Below are 18812 nucleotides of genomic sequence, written 5' to 3'. Positions count from 1 at the left end.
GAGCGACTATGTGGTGAAAAACCTCCATCCGATCACGGTCAGTTTCACCGAGGACACTCGTCACTGGGCCTCCCTCCCACTGACCCTGCTGGGAAGAGCAGTCCTCTTCAAAATGATGACCCTCCCCCGGTACTTATACATACTACAGAACGCCCCGTTATACATTCCATTGAAGGAATTCCAAATCATTGATCGCACACTTAGGAAACTGCTTTGGAACGGCGGACATCCCCGTATTGCATTGTGTACCCTCCAGTGTTCCATCTGGGAGGGAGGGATTGGCCTGCCACGTCTGCAGGCCTATTATTGGGCCAGCAAAATGGCAGTGGTCAATGACATGATACACGGAGACAAATCACTGCCACACGATAGAATACCAGGCACCATAGAACAAGACAGGCCTCAACTAGAGCACCTTTACAGGGCAACGTCCCCATCATCCCCCCGAACCATGATGTCGCACATGTCACTAATCTGGAACGCAGTGCACAAACATGTAGGCTGGGAAACAATAATGACCCCACTACAGTCAATATGGGGTAATAAGAACCTTCCTGAAGTGGACAAGCTCCCGAGATGGCACAATTGGACAGCTCTTGGGATCAATCCAATAGGAGACATCGTCACTGAAGGTAAACTGGTGCCCTTTGAATCCCTAGTGACCTGTTTCCACCTCCCTCCTACCGAACACTACCACTATACACAACTACAGCACGCGCTGAGAGTTCATCTCCAAGCCCTAGCTGATATGCCTGAAAGCACGCCACTGGAGAGAAACGTAGTCCAGACAAGAATCGACTCCAAAATCACATCCACAATGTACAATGTCAAAACCTCCTTTGCCACGACCGAGCTAGCGAGCCTGAAACTGAAATGGGAAAGAGGTCTTGGGACAATACAAGCAGAGGACTGGGTAACGGCCCTCATGTATCCCCGGGAGGTGACAATCTCGGCCAGACTTCGACTGGTACAGCTTAAAATACTCAACAGGATATATTACCCCAGAGTGACACTATACAGGTGGGGGAAATTGCTGACCTGCAGTGCCTAGGATGCAAAAAAGAAGAGGGCACCTTCTTCCACATAATATGGGACTGCGATAACATCCAAAGATACTGGCAGCAATGTTGCAATGAACTCTCACGCGTGCTCGGGAGGGAGATATCCAGGGACCCAAAATTGCTATTGCTTGGGGGTGGAAGAGGAGGGGGATCTGGCCAAATATGAGAAACTGTTCCTATCAACGACCACAGCACTAATTAAGAGGAACATTGCGAGACTGTGGGGCTCAGTGGTAACCCCACAATACGAACAATGGATTACAGACGTAAATGTGTGCATCATGATGGAACGTAGAGTATACACAGCAAGAGGCTGTCCAAGGAGGGCCGATAAGATATGGCAGAGATGGGAAGAGGCGCAGTGAGCACAATGGTGGTTTAGGTGAAAGACACAAAGTACTGTATGCAGAGGAAAGCCTGTTAACACCCGATGTGAGCGATGGGAGATACTTCGAGACCTTTTTGAGTTCAAATGTTGTGGTTAATTTTGTCTTTGTTTTATGCTTTATGTGTTAGTATGTTTATTTGTGAATGGTCACTTTTGATCAGGTTGGACCTTCCGGTCCTGTAAATTGTCCATTTTACGTAAACAAAATAATAAAATGTGTTAGAAAAAAAAAAAACATAAACGCTTGCAGGCCCTTCCTGACCTCTGATAGCTGCATCACCCTTGCAAGAGCTCCTATATTGTCCACATTGGATTACTGTAACACTCTCTATTTGGTTACAAGTCAGAAAAACCTCCACACAAAAACCTCCACAAGCTACAATTACTGCAAAATGCCTTCGGGTCTTCCCTCAATATTCCCCGCTCTAGCCACATTTCTCAAACCCGACGAAAGACTAATTGGCTCCCTATCCAAAACAGGATAACCTTCAGAACACTCATGATCTCATGATCCTTCAGAACCCATAAGTGCCTCAACAACTCAGCCCCAAAATACTTGATGAACAAATTCTCCAGAAAGGTACCCTCCAGACCTACGAAATCCAACAATGCCCACTGCCTCAACATACCGAAATGTATTTGCATCAAAGCAGGGGGTTCCAGCTTCCCGGTTCTGGCAGCCAAGACTTGGAACAAGCTACCCCCTACATTAAGGTCCGAACCTTTGTTCCGCCCCTTCCGGAAGAAAGTGAAATCATGGCTATTCCTGCAGTCGAATTAGATTCATGACACTCTACTTCGACCATGACCCAGCATCCTCTCCAACCACACCCATAGTCTACATATGCCTCTCCGATAGGTCTATGCGATCTATCACATCTTGCTACCTAATCTACGTCTTAAACCTGCTATTTATGTCTAAATTGTATATTCCTGTACATTCTCTGTGGATCTAAATTGTATTTTCGTGCTATAACTATGTATTATGTATATTATTGCAAATTTGTACCTAAGTAAAGCGCCCAGATACCCCTGGGTTTGGTGTGCTATATAAGCAAATAAAACAAACAAACAAAACGTAAACCTGCGCCACAGACGCTTGGAATCCTGCCTACTTTCCAATGTCCATTCCTCAGGGTTTCTTCAGATTCGTGTAGCTGGGAACGTGAACCTGCGTCTCAGATGCTCAGAACACTGCCTACTTTCCAAGGTCCATTCCTCAGGGTCTCTCAGATTCATGTAGCTGGGAACGTGAACCTGCGTCACAGACGCTCAGAACCCTGCCTACTTTCCAAGGTCCGTTCTCAGGGTCTCTTCAGATTCATTTAGCTGGGAACGTGAATGTTAGGATATCAATGTCACATAGATGGAAACAAGTTGCCCAGAGTTATTGCATATTATAATATTAGTATGTTGCTGGTTGTCCGTGCGCTCGGAATGTGGATCCCCAACCTCAAGGGTTCCAGGTTCCGAGCGCGGGGGAGAGACAGAGAAAAGACAAGGCTGTGGACGTTGGTTGAGTCCCTCCCGTGGGTCGTCACCGGACTGAAATAAAAGACTTCTTATTGGCACATTACTGAATCTCTGGTGATCATTGAACATAACAGCTGGCGACGAGGATGGGATTTTTCAGACGACCCCCGGCACGATCAGCTAGAAAGGCTACGGATCGTAAAAGAAGAGTGAGCGGCCACGCATCGACATACGCTCGGGAGAACTGTTTGGAATACAGGTACCGGCGATAATCTTATTTATCACAGAAAATGACATTATGAAGGAGCGGTAGAAAAGAAGCCAGCACGCGAAGTGTTTACATTCAAAGCTGAAATACCTCCGTGCGCATTCCAATGCGGCTCTGCTATACGCACCGATAGCGTTCCACAGCAGGACCCAACGACGTAACTGAGTCAGCTGAAAAGAGGACCCTACGGCGTGACGAACGCCGTGATCGACGTCTATACGCAACAAAAGAGAATGCACTTAAGGAGCGGCAGTCAAATGTAAACAACGAAGAACAATTCAGCACAGCGGAACGCTTATCGACGCATCGCGAGTCGATTAACAGAGAGAGGAAACCAGCTGGACGCCGGGCGAGTTTACGCTCCAACGAACTTTGCAAGTCTGGCAGAACGAGCGGACAGCCCCACATACTATAACCTAGCTGGTGAGTTACAAATTTCACAGTTATTTACAAGAGTAATTGAGGGAAAGTTGGCAAAAGAATAAACCAATTGTACCACAGCATAGTAACTACAGCCACTGGCATCACAAAATAATGGCAAATGTTCCAGCTCCAGTGTTTTTCTTACCTTCACCTGGAGAACCCAGAGTACGATGGATAGATTGGAAAGAAGGTTTCCACAAATATGCGTTAGCAGTGTTTGGGCCTAATTATTCTAATGAAAGGAAAGAAGCATTGTTATTTCATTGTCTTGGGACAGCAGGTCAGGAAGTTCTAAGAAAATTACCAGAACCTATAGATATACCAGACACAGGCCCATATGAGAAGGCATTAGCCAAGTTGGACAAACATTATAAAATAGAGGAAAACATCATTCTAGAGAGGTACAAATTTGCTACCAGGGGGCAAAAGAATGGAGAGAGCATAGAAGATTTTATTACGGCTCTGAGGGGATTAGCGGTGAAATGTAGATTCAACCACTGTCAGGAAGGAAGAACACATACGCGATCAATTAATGATCAAATGCAACAACGACAACATTAGAAAAGAACTATGGAAGGAGAAAGATCCCACATTGGAAAGAGCTATAGAGATTGCAAAGATGGTGGAACACACTGATAAATGTATAAAGTTACTTCAAGCAGACAATCATTCAAACATTGAGAAACCCAAGTTGGAGGAAAATGAGGGTGCAGTTCAGAAAGTATCAAAAGCTAATCCGAGGTTGAGCTCAAGTTTTCCAAAGAGACAGTTGCAGTTTTGGAAAAAAGGCGAAGATCGACAAGAGAATAGACCTCCAGTGGGGAAAAGTTGGAATCGTCAAGGGTTAGTCAAAGACAACAAGAATTTTTCCAGAGAGTCTAATTTCTCCAGAGGCTTTAGAGAGACAATGACAAACAGAGATTCCACGACAAGAAGGTGTTTCCGGTGTGGGAGTTTCTCACATGTAGCATCGGACAAGGAGTGTTTTGCAGTGCACATTATATGCAACAATTGTGGCATACGTGGACACATTGCCAGATGTTGTAAAAACTTTAATTCCAATGCAGGTCAAGTTTTTGATGTTAGTGTAAATAATGAGGAAGATGATTATATTGAAAGTGGTAGAGAAGTGGTGTTTATGGTGAACGCCATAGATGGGAAAGTGAAGAGAAAAAAGCCTTATGCCATAGTATTGGTTAATGGGATACAAATATCGATGCTCATGGATAGTGGGGCAGATTATACATTAATAGGAGTGCAGGTATGGAAAGAGAGATTTAATTGCTGTACATTACGAGAAAACAGAATTAAGGCGAATGCATATGGTGACAAACCAATAGAGATAATAGGATATTTTGACGCTAAACTGCAGTTTAAAGATAGGAAAGCCACCACTACTATCTATGTTGCCAACAAAGGGGGAGAGTTACTCTCGTGGAGCGATCAAGCTGAGCTAAAAATCAGACTTGAAGCAGGTCATCCTGAACAGGTCTTAACAGTGAGTGGTGAGAGATTGAGTGAAGAGGAACATAAGCTTGGATGTATGAAAGGATTTGTTCATAAGATACGACTAAAAAAGGGGGCGGTTCCCAAGATTGCGAGATTGCGCACCATTCCCCTGGCACTCAAGGAGGGGGTAGAAAATGAATTAAAGAGAATGGAGAATGAAGGGGTTATTGAGAGAATAGATTCTTCAGAATGGGTGAGTCCCATTGTGGTAGTCAGAAAATCCTCTGGATCTTTGAGGATATGCATTGACTTAAGACATCTTAACAGTATGGTGGTGGCAGATAGATTTCCATTACCCAGGATAGATGACCTACTTGTGGGTGTCTCTGGATCCAAAATATTTTCAATTTTAGACCTTAAGTCCGCTTATCACCAGATAGAATTGCATCCGGATTCCAGAGATTTAACAGCATTCATCACTCCTAATGGTTTATTTAGATGTGTACGTATGCCGTTTGGCTTGGTGTCGGCTGCGAGTGTTTTTCAGAGTATAATGTACAGGTTACTAAGTGGAGAAAAAGGGGCGATGTACTACCAAGATGATTTCTTAGTATGTGGCAGTGATGAGGTGGAACATGATAGACGGTTAAAAAGGGTGCTAGACATATTAGGAGAAGCTGGTCTAACAATAGCATCAGAGAAGTGTACATTCAAAGCAAGTAAAGTGGTTTATTTAGGTCACGAGATTACTGCTGAGGGAGTCAAACCCAAAGAGGATGCTATTGAAGCAATAAGGAAAATGGAAGATCCCAAATCTAAAGCAGAAGTGTTGTCGTTTTTGGGGTTAGTTGAATTCTATGGCAAATTCATTAAGAATTTGTCGGGCATGTCAAGACACATGAGAAGACTTACTCGCAAAGGCATGATATTTAAATGGAGTGAAGACTGTAAGTTGGAGTTTGAAATGATAAAAAAGTCCATAATCAATGCTCCCATTCTAAAGACATTTGAAGAAGGGAAACCCACAGTACTTTTTGTAGATGCTAGTGATTATGGCATAGGTGCGGTTCTTATGCAAGAAGATCCAGAAGGTCTGCACACTATAGCATTTGCCTCAAGGTCACTTAAAGATCCTGAAATTAGATATTCAGTAGTTGAGAAAGAAGCTCTTGCTTGCATCTGGGGAGTTGAAAAATTCAAAAGGTTTCTGTGGGGAAGGAAATTTAAGATTTGCACTGATCATAAACCACTAGTTAGTATTTTTACAAAAGGTGGGCTGGAAGGTGTATCGAGACGCATTATGAAGTGGGTCACGGCTCTTCAAGGTTTGCAATTTACCATGATTCACATTAGTGGTGAAGTCAATGTAGTGGCAGATGCCTTGTCAAGATCTGTTCACGGAGAAGGCCCTATCAGTATAGATCAATCAGATCAGGAAGAAACATTTGAGATTTTCCAAGTACATGATTCCCTAAAAAAAGACGAGTGGGATAAAGCTAGTAGTGAAGATTTAATGTACCAGAAAACACTAACATTGGTTAAAGAAAACAGAATAATGAACTATAAAGGTGACATGGGTGGATTTGCCAGAGTTAAAGGGGATTTATGGATCAATAACAAACATCTACATAGAGGACATCAGATGATAGTTCCTCAAGGTATGAGGAAACAGGTAATGGAAATAGCCCATGAGGGACATTTAGGTCTAGCTAGGACCAAAGGTATAATAAGATCTGAGTTCTGGTGGCCTGGAATTGATAAAGATATTGAAGAGCAAGTTAAGGAGTGTCCAGAGTGCTTGGAGGGAAACAAGGGTTTGAGCGTACAAAAAGTACCCATGGTTATCAGGGAAAGTCCGCGGGTACCATGGGATGAGATAGCTATAGATCTTTTAGGACCATTTAACATAGGAGGGACCAGAGACAGTTATCTGCTGGTGGTCATAGATTTATTGTCCAAATGGCCGGAGATATGTCTACTTAGAGATATATCCAGCAGCAGTGTTACGAAATTCTTAGAACAATTATTTTGGAGAGAAGGTTTTCCTAGAAAATGTTTGTCGGATAATGGATCCCAATTAGTATCCAAGGAATTTAGAGAATTTTTGGATAAGAATGGAATTGAACAGGCAAACACCTCTCTCTATCATCCCCAAAGTAATGGTTGCGTTGAACGCTTCAATAGGACATTGATGGAAGCCATAAGGATTGCGGTAGCAACTGGTGGGGATTGGTTTAGGACAGCGATGGAAAGGACATTCCAGTATAGAATAACACCCCATAGCGTCACAGGGTTAACGCCATTTGAGATTTTGAGAGGTAGGAAACCTAATTCACATTTATGTCCTGGATGGATGGGAAAATCCAAGATGGTTGGTGTGGAGGTGGAAAAAGTGAGGAGCAGAATGTTTGAAGCAGGAGTTAAATCTAAGGAAAGATATGATCAAAAAAATTGTTGTAAGGAATTTAGGATTAATGAAGGTGAGTGGATCAAAATCAAATTACCTACCAAAGTTCGCAAAGGAGCATCTTTATATTCTGAGCCCAAACAAGTGGTAAACGATTTAGGCTCATCGGTACTGGTCAGAGGTGGTGGTATTTGGAACAAGGAGAGAGTAGCAATTGTCAAGTTCGGCAACGGAAGGGAGTGATGGACTTGCATATAGGGTCACCAATACCACGATCACTTATAGACATAATATTATCAGTACAATGTAAGATATTTTCACTTAGTCAGAGTTCTACCTTATCTTAAGTTTATAGCACATATGTTTCAGACAAATATGTTTAGACATTGTTTTCAATCATTAGTTCAAAGAAAGGAAGGAGGTGTTAGGATATCAATGTCACATAGATGGAAACAAGTTGCCCAGAGTTATTGCATATTATAATATTAGTATGTTGCTGGTTGTCCGTGCGCTCGGAATGTGGATCCCCAACCTCAAGGGTTCCAGGTTCCGAGCGCGGGGGAGAGACAGAGAAAAGACAAGGCTGTGGACGTTGGTTGAGTCCCTTCCGGGGGTCGTCACCGGACTGAAATAAAAGACTTCTTATTGGCACATTACTGAATCTCTGGTGATCATTGAACATAACAGTGAACCTGCGTCACAGACGCTCAGAACCCTGCCTACTTTCCAAGGTCCATTCCTCAGGGTCTCTCAGATTCATGTAGCTGGGAACGTGAACCTGTGTCACAAACGCTCGGAACCCTGCCTACTTTCCAAGGTCCATTCCTCACGGTCTCTTCAGATTCATGTAGCTGGGAACGTGAACCTGCGTCTTGATTTTCACGAAAATAAACGGACAAATCCCCTTTTGATGAACACATTTGGACGAATGACAAAAACGACTTAAGACAGATATAGTGAGTGGAAAAGGAAAGAAAAACAAGTGCAGAAAGAGTAAAAATGAAAAAAAGTTTAAAGAAAGGATTGAGATTGGGTAAAGGGAGACTGTGTTGGTACATGCCCATTTACAAAAACCGGGGAAAAAGTCAGACAAAAATCAGGTTGCCAAAAAAAGCCCAATTTCAGTGATAAGGTCAAATGTAAAATTCCTTAACATCTCATAAAAAAATATGTATAACTGGAGAAGGGGTGCAGGTCTGCCACAGACACCAACACAAGGGCAGTGGGGCTGAGGAATGCGAAAAGGAGATATACAAAATTCCAGATGGGTCACAATAAAAAAGTGGAATATATTCCATCAAAGCGTTGCGCGAGACATCTGGTCTGTTACGTCACTCGGAAGCCTGAGATGGAACGAACCTGTTGTTTGATGTGGTGTCTGACCCCACTTTCCTTTACCCACTCTTGTGTGCTGTTCCAGCCTTACAGGGGAGGCATGGGGGACACATGGATGGACGTGTGGCTCAGTGGATAACGCATCCAAACCAAGGATATGTTTTTGACCTCATGGTCACAAGTTTGAATCCCAGCAGGCCAGCTCAGCCAGAGTCGATAACATTAGTACCATTGAATTGGATAACGATAAACATCAGTTATTCAGGGCCAAGTTAGCTTCATGAATAGGCATTTTATGTGATTGTCAAGATCCACCAACAGATCAGTATCTTCCATCCTGCCCCCCTGCCCAGCACCAGAGAGATAAATGCGGTATGCCCCTACTGAGGAGTGGCAACGGCGGATTGTGGCTTTCATACCCTACTGGATGTATGGCATGGCAGGAGGATACAGCATGTGCACACATCATGCCGATGGCTTCCTGTGTAAAGCCTACCCAAGAGGCTGAGAAGAGACATGAGTCTTAAGCAGGCATGTAAGAGCAGCTGCATACCTCAGTACAGTAGGGTTTGTGCATGGGGAGTTGGTGCAGCATATGAAGAGTGTAATAACTTGGAAGCTGATGAACACCCGAGCCAGCAGGTAAGTTATTAAGTAGATTTATTGTAGTTCAAAGCCAGGAACAAAACATTGGCATGTCCTTTCCAAGTCAGCATAACTCCAACTGCCAAGCATAGAACCCCCACACACCAACACTCCTCTCACACTGACATCACTACATTCCATTCAGCAGTGATGTCATCCACTCGGCTTGTAAGACACATTACAACACTTCTCCCTCCTTTACCTTGATGGAACAGAGAATGATCACACCAAAACCATCACCAGACAAAAACCCCTACATGTACGTGTGGCCAGCACGTAATGCACCAACTAGTAACACCACTGGCGACAAGAACTGCCCCCAGAGAACACCAAAACCCCGACACTCCAAGGAAGATCAAGGAAACAGGAAAGTGCTCCACTAAAGAAATAAGAACCCAATAAAACCTACATGGCACAGGATACTAACACTGTGCCAACACGTTGGGCAAATTGACACTTCTGTGTCAACCAAACCCTTATACCAAGTCCTACGCCCAACTATACACCACTTCCACTCCTCCCTTTATAACAAAACAGAGAGGAACCCAACGTAGTCTACAAAGGGCTCACTCCTTCCATAAACAGAACTGGACAACCTTCGAGAAACAAAAATAAAAAACTACGCACCTCCACCAGTTCCAAGCTGCCCCTTGGAACCTAGGTCCTGCCACGACCCAGCGTCCACAACAGATAACTACCTAACACTCCTCAACCCTCAGTGCACAAACATCCTCCCGTCCTAGTCTGCCCCCTAGGACACCAGGGCTGCCACCCCCGGGCACGAACCACACAGCTCAAAAGAGCAACAACAAGCACAACAACGAAACAGTTCACCACAGCACCCCTAAGGTACCACAACACTACCGAAGCCCGAAACATAGAGAACACAACCCGCAGGCGCGGAACACAACCAGGACCAACCACCTAAACCAGACACACACCAAACACTCCACACCACTAACCTAGGACCCCAGGTCCAGCCTACTGCCAGCCGCAGCACACCTACTACACACCTTGGACCCCAGGTCCATCCTACTGCTACCCGCAGCACACCTACTACATACCTTGGACCCCAGGTCCAGCCTACTGCCACCCGCAGCACACCTACCACATACCATGGACCCCAGGTCCAGCCTACTGCGCGAACGCAAGAAACACTCTACTCACCTTGGACGCCTGGTCCAACCACCTGCAAAACAACAGGACTCTTCACAAACATGGGTCCTACCCAATGGCCCCACCTTGCAGCCGCTATTGGAAACCCCAAACAGAGGCACATTGTAACAATAGCACAGCTCACATACACACACAACAAGGATCGAGTCACCCCCACTCTCCATATACACCTCCCACACCATATGCATATCTGCTAAAAGATACATTGACTTTCACATGCATATTCAGTGCTACCAAAGATTAGAAATAACATAACTGAACAATTAGGATGATAAATGTCTTAAAGCACCTTTGGATAGATAATAACTGCCCGATACCCATAATCACCCGCGGCAGCCCCACCCACGAGTCCACCCAAAGCCAAATGGAAATCATCCTGTAAAGAAAACATTGTTAGGCCTTAAGCACATTAATCAAGACATGACTACTGATAACAACATGTGAGTGCCCCCACCCACCAGTCCAAATCCCAAATGTTCAGTCCACCTGGAAAAGAAAATAAGTTACACGGAACACAATGCAATTTATGGCACCAAACATTATGCAAATTTCAGGCACAATGATGCACCCCTACACAACAAAATTACACTCGCACAGCAATTGCAATTAAATACCCAAACATGTAACAAAAACGCAAGTACACACACAACAGAACACTCAGCGCGCGCATCCACTCACTCCAAGGGCCCCCACACACACACACTACCAACCAACATAGCCAGCACAATGATACATCAATTCACTAGTATCAAATTCTTATAAATGAACGTTCTAATTTTAGCAGAGAGCTGCAGTGAAGATATCGAGACTGTTTGCCAGCCTGCGCAGCACCATCTCGGGTCACAGGGCACAGGCAATTCCCTATACCTGCCCTGACAATCCTGCAGGAATATACATAAGTGCCGCACTAAAGTCACCTGCAGTTTCAAGCAATGTTCACCCATGCAGGTAAGTCCGCCTCCTGACGAACTTGGAAACTCCGGAATGCACCCCCTTGACCTCCTTCCACCGATGCCCATGTGTTCCGGCAACATCAGGCGTAACAAACTCATTCGTCCCCGGCTGCGTCCATTCAACGCAACCGAGCGCTTCCTCGTGTTCCAGCCGCCCACGCTGGAACGCACGCAGCATCCGTAGCAACGTCACACTTCGGGAGCATAGAGTGCTCCAGCCAACCATACATACGCGTCCCAGCTTCCCGTGCTGGAACGCGCGCTCAATGGGAGGCGACGTCATCATTCCGCTTGGGTTGCCGCAAAGGCAACATCTCTTCCGCGCATGGACGGCCGCGGGTCCTGCGCAATCCTCAGCGACGGAGCACCTCCTCCCGGACACTTTCGCTTTGGACAACCAACGCGGACCGCCATGCCTTGTCGCACTGTTCACCCTCCAGTACCGCGACAACGAGCTCACTCCCGCTCCGACGCAGGACGCTTGGACATCCGCTCCTAAACGCGGAACACAACCCTGGTTCTGCTCCGACATGGGGCCCGACCGCAGCGCTTACCAGCACCGGGCCTCAACAGCTGAAGACACGAGGGCAAACACTCCCCGGCCTCTCCGCGCACCGCCCCGTGCGCCGCAAACTCCACAGCTCCGCCAGGACACGGGATTCAGAGGTGGTGACAGGGCTCATATCAGTGAACCGCTGCCAACCCAAAACTCCACCCGGCAATCTGGGTTCTCACTGGCGGGTGCACCATACATCCCAACACCTCACCCGACGTGTGTGCCGAACAGCTGCTCAACAAACCTCCCAGCACCACCCGGTCACTGGGCAAGGCAGCTTCTGGGGCCCACAGCGTGAAACAACACAGCACCCCGACCTGAGTGCCGACCCGGCTCCAACTTCAGCACCACCCGGCCTGCTGAAGAATGTTAGACAGCCCAATTAAAACACCTTGGGCTCCAACTTGCTGTCAACTTGGCAAACGGACATGAATTCACTGGAGGGCAATGTTTTCCCGTTTCTGAACTGTCCTCTCCTCGACAGGATCCCATCCTCGTCGCCAGTGTAATAACTTGGAAGCTGATGAACACCCGAGCCAGCAGGTAAGTTATTAAGTAGATTTATTGTAGTTCAAAGCCAGGAACAAAACATTGGCATGTCCTTTCCAAGTCAGCATAACTCCAACTGCCAAGCATAGAACCCCCACACACCAACACTCCTCTCACACTGACATCACTACATTCCATTCAGCAGTGATGTCATCCACTCAGCTTGTAAGACACATTACAACAAAGAGCACACACAGAAGGTGAAAAAAGACATGTTTATTTCATGGATAAGGCAACAGATGCTTCGGCAGTGAATTACCCGGAATGCTTGTTCACCAAGATTGCAAAATAAAGCTACAAGATGGAGATGAGAACTGTATGGAGCCATCTATCCAGTCTGCCGTGTATAGCCACCCCATTTCCAGGCTCAGCCTTGCAAATGCATAAGTAGTGTTTCACGGGCGGCGCCCTCTCACGCCTGCAGGCCAACACAGGCAATCAATGCATGATCCTAGCTGGGTGCGGCCATTTTAGAAAATCAGAGGTCATATTAAGTTCAGACCTTTTGCTTTTTGTTCTCTTTGGAAAGACATACAAAAATAACCCGCCGTCTCCATTTTCTGCCCTTGTCCTGTAAATCATTCATAAGCGCAGAACTCCATGAATAAGTCATGCAGGAAGCAAACGGATACGCGGCATTACATGACTGCAGACTTCTTTAGAGAGAGATGGCCGGAGCTAGCTCGTTTTGCCGAACTGCTGGGAAAAACCAGGCAGCGAGAACACGCTGCCCCAGCCCACTTTGGGGTTCATGCTGATGAAATCGTCCAGGTTCATTTTAGAGTCTGGAAAAAAAACAGAGGTCTGCTTTAACAGAAGGTATTAGGCATGGAGGTCGTTATTGACCTCTTCTCAACCAGTCAGAATTTTCAGAGTGCAGTCACTAATTACTGATATTGACCCCATTCTTCCGTCTTCAAAAGCAAATATGGAAACACCAATGCAATTGCCAGGCAAGTGACTCCTACATCGAGTCACTTGCAGCATCATCATATTTAACTAAGCAAAGACAAAGCTAAAACATTGGGAAATTATTTTTCTTTGAGAAGCACTGGCCTCATTATGACCCTGCAGGTCCGGAAACAACGGTGGCGGTAAACCCACTGCCACCGTTGTTTCCGGACCGGCAGATTAAGAGTTCTGCAGGCGGGTGGTGTCACTGCCGCTAGGTCTGACCTGGCAGGAGTAACGCTACCCGCCTGCAGACAGAAATGGAAACACCGGCACCATTAATTGGGGTGCCAGTGTTTCCATGGTCCCCATCCCCATGGAGTCCTATTGAACTCCATGGGAATGGGGATTAACGGAATTCCGCCTCTGGAATTACCGGGTCACTGAGGTTGTAATGGCCCGGTGATTCCAGCAATCACGGAGGTGGTAATTCACTACGAGTCCGACGGCAGCCTGCCGGTTTTGCCGGCACGGCCACCGCCAGACTCGTAATGAGTCCCACTTTTCACGTTTGCCTGACTCCTAATGAATGCTCTTGTTAAACCTGTTCAATTATAACCAATTCTATAACTGAAATTCTTAACATATGAAAATAACCTTATTTAAATGCTACAAAATAAAAATCCTTTTAATTTGCTAACTCAGTTTGTCTATTTACATTGATCACACTTAAAGTAAAAAATGTTACTTCACTAAAAGATGTATTGCTGCTGTCATCAAGTGCTAATAGCCTTATAGACTTCAGGAGGGGGTAATTATCGCTTCCAATAATGACCCTTCCCCAACGTATGACCCTCAGCTTTGCTGGGGCCATAACTTGGTGGCGGGTCATTATCCTGTGATAATCACGCCTTCCTAGTCTAGAAGGATATATATTACAGCAGTTCAATGAAGAATATCCACACACTTGAGGTAAATGACTAATTAACCACGGAAAGCAGATTGCACATTTTGCAGCAGGAATTGCACAGTAGGTTTCAAAGGTGACAGTAGGTTGTATTTTATTTCAATGCTAAAACACAAGCCAAGACCCTATGTTCTTAGACTCAGGATTGAGTTTTGGCAGTTTAATTGTATATATCTTAGCATTCATTCGTTCAAAAGGTCGTCAACACATTGGGGTCACTTCACACAAACCTATTCTAAAGTCACACACATGTGGAGAAAACATGCTCCTTCTGCAAGTGCATGGACGTGCATTGGTGAATCTGCACACGCACACACCTGTGCACGTGCACATTCACTGCATTTGGAGTCACAGGGACTTTGTTTAGATTAAGGAAATAATAAATTCGGGGTGGCATCTCCAACGTTTATAGTCTACAATTTATATAAATAACACCTTGTAAAACAAGCATTGGCAAAGCCAATCGTTTTGGCATGTGCAGTTTTTTTTATAAAATGTTATATTTATAGAGAATAATACAGCAAATAGTCTACATGCACCATAATTCCAAATATGTTGGCAAGTTCTTGTTTGCAAACAGCTAGCATTACTAATAGACATGGAGCAAAGTTGACTGTTCATTGTGGTCTACGAACATGTTTTTACCCTGCCTATTACTAACGCTACGTAAGTGTGTTTGGAGCGTTTAAAGTAAGCATGGTGATTTTAGGTGTGTATTGGGGTTGGTACCCAGGGCTACACTAGAGTGCACAGGTGGCCCGTGGTGAGCTAGGATAAGAGGGATTAGGTGGGGCAGCAGTGTGGGCGGGTAGGTGGCTGTACACATGACTGAGGTAAGGTGGGTGAAATATGGGTGCATTGCGGTGGGAGGGGTTAGATTGCAGTGAGTTGGGATGGGTAGATAGGGGTGAGGTTAATAGTGGTAGACACTGGTGTGGTAGGCTGGTAGGGTGGATACGGCGTTGTAAGTGGGCAAAGGCATGGATTAAGTGGGTTTGGTGGTTGATAATGGGGTAAGGCAGGGTCTGTGGGGGTAGTTTGGGGGCGAGGTTGGGTGAGAATGTGTGGTAGATGGGGTGGGTGAGAGGGAAGGCAGGGGTGGTGCAATATAGGTATGTGGTGGATGAGGTACACAGGGGTGAGGTTGGTGTGTGGGCGTAGGCAGAGGCGAGGTGGGGTAGATAAGGTGGGCCACATGTAGAAGGTTAGACAGGTGTGGCATAGCCACAGGTGTAACAGGTGGATGGAGTAGATAGGGGAAAGGTGGGTTGGGTCGAGGTTGATATAAGTGGGGTGAGGTTAGAAAGTACTTGGGGGGGTTAGATGGATGAGATTAAATAGGGTTGTGGAGTGGGTAGGGTTATATAGAGTGGGTGGCGGTAGATAGGGATGATATGGGTTGAGTTAGGTGAAGTGTGTGGGGTTGTAAAGGAGTGGGGAGTGCAGGGGGTGGATATGGGCGTTATGGGCAGATTGAGAGTCGTGAGAAGGGTAAAAATGTGTGGGGGTACATAGCCATGGGCGCAGGTAGAGATGGGGTGGGTGAGGATAGATAGTGGTGTGGTGGACTGGGGGCATCAGTAAGGGTGGTGTGGGTGGTGCAGCTAGGGGTGGTTGTGGGGGAGTAGATGGGGTAACGGAGTGGGTGTGAGTAGTTAGGGGAGAGGTTGGTGGTGCAGAAAGGGGTGAGGGAGTGGGGTTAGTAGAGGTGGTATGGTGATGTGGAATGGGTGAGGATGGATGGAGTGAGGATAGTTAGGGGGAGGTGGGTTTGGTGGGTGCAGATAGGGATGAGGTGGTGCAGGGAATAACAGGGGTGGGGTCGGTACATGGGCTAGATTTATGTGGGTGGGTGTAGAGGTGGAAGCGCCATTTTGAAGCCGATTCAGTGCATGCACCCTTTGCAACATTTTGGTGCTGGTTGACCCCTGCTTGTCACCTGCAACTTGTTTCCCTGTCTCCTTGGGCTTGTCTGTTTCCCCAGAAATCCATGACATGCTGAGAGGGAGCAGGTGCCATGAATGAAGCAAGAGAAGAAAGAGGGGCAGAGGAACTTAAGAAGAAATCGTCATTTAGCTAGAAGGAATGTCACGCTTCGGCAATCAAAAGCTCCCTGTTATCCGTTGCGTGCCCGTTTCTTACGAAACGCTGTAAGAAGCTGGAATCCACTATGGCATTGTTATCGGTTGCCATGGAGACTGGGAAAGTCACCTATACGGACAAGTCAGCTGACAGCCTCCAGACATGCTCTCCGTGCTGTGAAACCACACCCCCCTGCGGTCTAAAACCTGCGGCTGTCGGATTACACATTGCTGCTAATTGAAGTTCAGTCCGCGGCGTGTTCGTATTCTCCTGTTTCTTTGGATTACCCTCGGAACTCCGAATTTACCTGGTTTCCGGACTCTTTTCTTGCTTTGGACTGCTTACTCGGATTCCCCTCCTGATCCTGGTTACTTCAGCTCTTCGATCCCGCGCGGTTCCTTCCCAGGGGCGCCACCAAGGGGTGGCCAGGGGGGGCCATGGCCCCCCCATTGGCCACCCTGCGAAAAAGAAACAATTTTCATGGACAATAACATGCTCAGTTCAGTGTGAAAAAAAGTATTTTTTTCTGCTTTTTTTACAGCTGCCCATCGCCCGCGATGGTCTGCAGTCAGGGTTGGAGGAGGGCCCGGAAATAAACACAGCCTGAGCCTGGATGCGCGCATTTCTGCTTTGGCTCGCGCTTCCAGACATGCTGTGTTTATTTCCGGGTTTCCTCCTCAGGCTGCATGGATCTGAGCCCATTCCATATGCCCCCTAACCCCCTGAAAAATGCCCAATTCCGGCTAACAAGTAAGGAAGTGGTGCCTAAACATATGGCTGGCCTATAAATCCTGTTCAGATTGGTTGACGGAGCGGCGAGAACAGCCAACTGAAAATCTTCGGCCAATACTCGACAAAATGGCAGCTGGACAGTGAGGACCCACTGAACAGCTGCAGCGCCGCATCTATGGAGCGACAGAGAGGAGAGTGCTCCATGACCCGAGGGTGCAAGCAGAATTTTGGTCGGCGCTGAAAGCAGGGGCAAAGCTTCTTGCGGCCGGCTCCCGGCGTCCGACGCTGGGGACAGACTAGAAGCTCCAGCTCCATGACAGGGTACGCAGCGGGCTGTCCCTGGACCGCTATCAGGCTCTGAATCTACCGCCGGAGAGCAAAACATATGGCGGGGCCCACTGACCTGGAGAGCGGCACGCAGTGTCCTGTATGTGAGATTCTACCCACGGACGGTACGGCATGAAGGGGGAGGAGTCAGGGGAGGGCCCCCGTTCCCCTGGGGCTATTTACCACGCATACTGAGAGGAGCATCCTCCTGAGAAAGAGGTTGGCAAATGTATGAATGGGATCCATCGCTTAGAGGAAACACCCATTCAGGAACCGCGTCCAGCTCTCCAGGACTGTGCTACAACATTCAGGCTACAGCATATTACACTCTCTCTCTCTAGAATACCCTCCAAAAATGGATTGATGGAACTGGTATGACCCAATCCTATGGAGCTTTTAGCGTGTGCATTATTTGCTGCCTGCCTTTCTGACATCTACAAGGCTGCAGCCCACTCACCATAGAATGGAATCCGAGAAAGCTACACCCACCTGGTGATGCTTACTCAATCTAGGAGGGAAGCAGCACACCACAAAAGTCAGAAGGGCTCTGGGAGTGTGGACTGATCACCTCAAAAGATTGGAACAGTTGTCAGGGTGAAGCCATACAACATCAACTACGTCCTGAGTGGACACAGCAAAGGTGGGGCACCCCCTCCATTAAGACGGGCTTTCTGCCTACAGACAGTGATCCTGGGTGCTTTCTGGGGGGGTCAGCACTATTAGCAGAGATCTGACCGTAACAGGCATCGAAGAGGCAGAACTGACCCAAAGCAAGCACAAGAGGTGAGCTGAGGAATAATTCACCAGAAGGGGATAGAAGGAGATACGGCACCTGCCAAAACCGTGAGTCCCTGTAGAGGCGAATTTGGAGTAGGGCTGAGGGCCCCTACCGTGGTGCAGCTAGCATCTACCCCAGACAAACTTGTGCCAGCCCATGCGCAATATTTTTGTTTTGGCAGTGGCACTGCATGCAAAAGAGACCTGGGCTGCGACGCTGAGAGATTCCACCAGGCAGGCAAGCAAGCACTTCAGAGGAGCTAAGAGGTATGCAAAGTGTGTCTGGAGATACAGTCTGAAGTGAAACTATACAAGACACCACACGTGCAACGTCATTGAGCTAATTGCCAGTC

At 46.8% G+C, this 18812-nt stretch overlaps 1 protein-coding gene across 2 annotated transcripts in view; it reads right to left on the bottom strand.

Annotated features, from left to right (window-relative positions):
- Positions 1-12879: 12879 nt before the first annotated feature.
- Positions 12880-18812, bottom strand: part of NTAQ1 (N-terminal glutamine amidase 1) — a 418708-nt gene continuing 412775 nt past the window's right edge. For both annotated transcript variants that reach the window (XM_069621585.1, XM_069621584.1), the window contains exon 6: positions 12880-13468. In XM_069621585.1, the coding sequence (XP_069477686.1) occupies positions 13362-13468 (107 nt within the window). In that variant the 3' untranslated portion in view covers positions 12880-13361. The remainder of the gene's footprint in view (positions 13469-18812) is intronic.

This window comes from Ambystoma mexicanum, chromosome 5q (genome assembly GCF_040938575.1).
Source record: "Ambystoma mexicanum isolate Mex_15411 chromosome 5q, UKY_AmexF1_1, whole genome shotgun sequence".
Classification (NCBI taxonomy): Eukaryota; Metazoa; Chordata; class Amphibia; order Caudata; family Ambystomatidae; genus Ambystoma; species Ambystoma mexicanum.
This window is presented reverse-complemented; position numbering and strand designations above follow the sequence as displayed.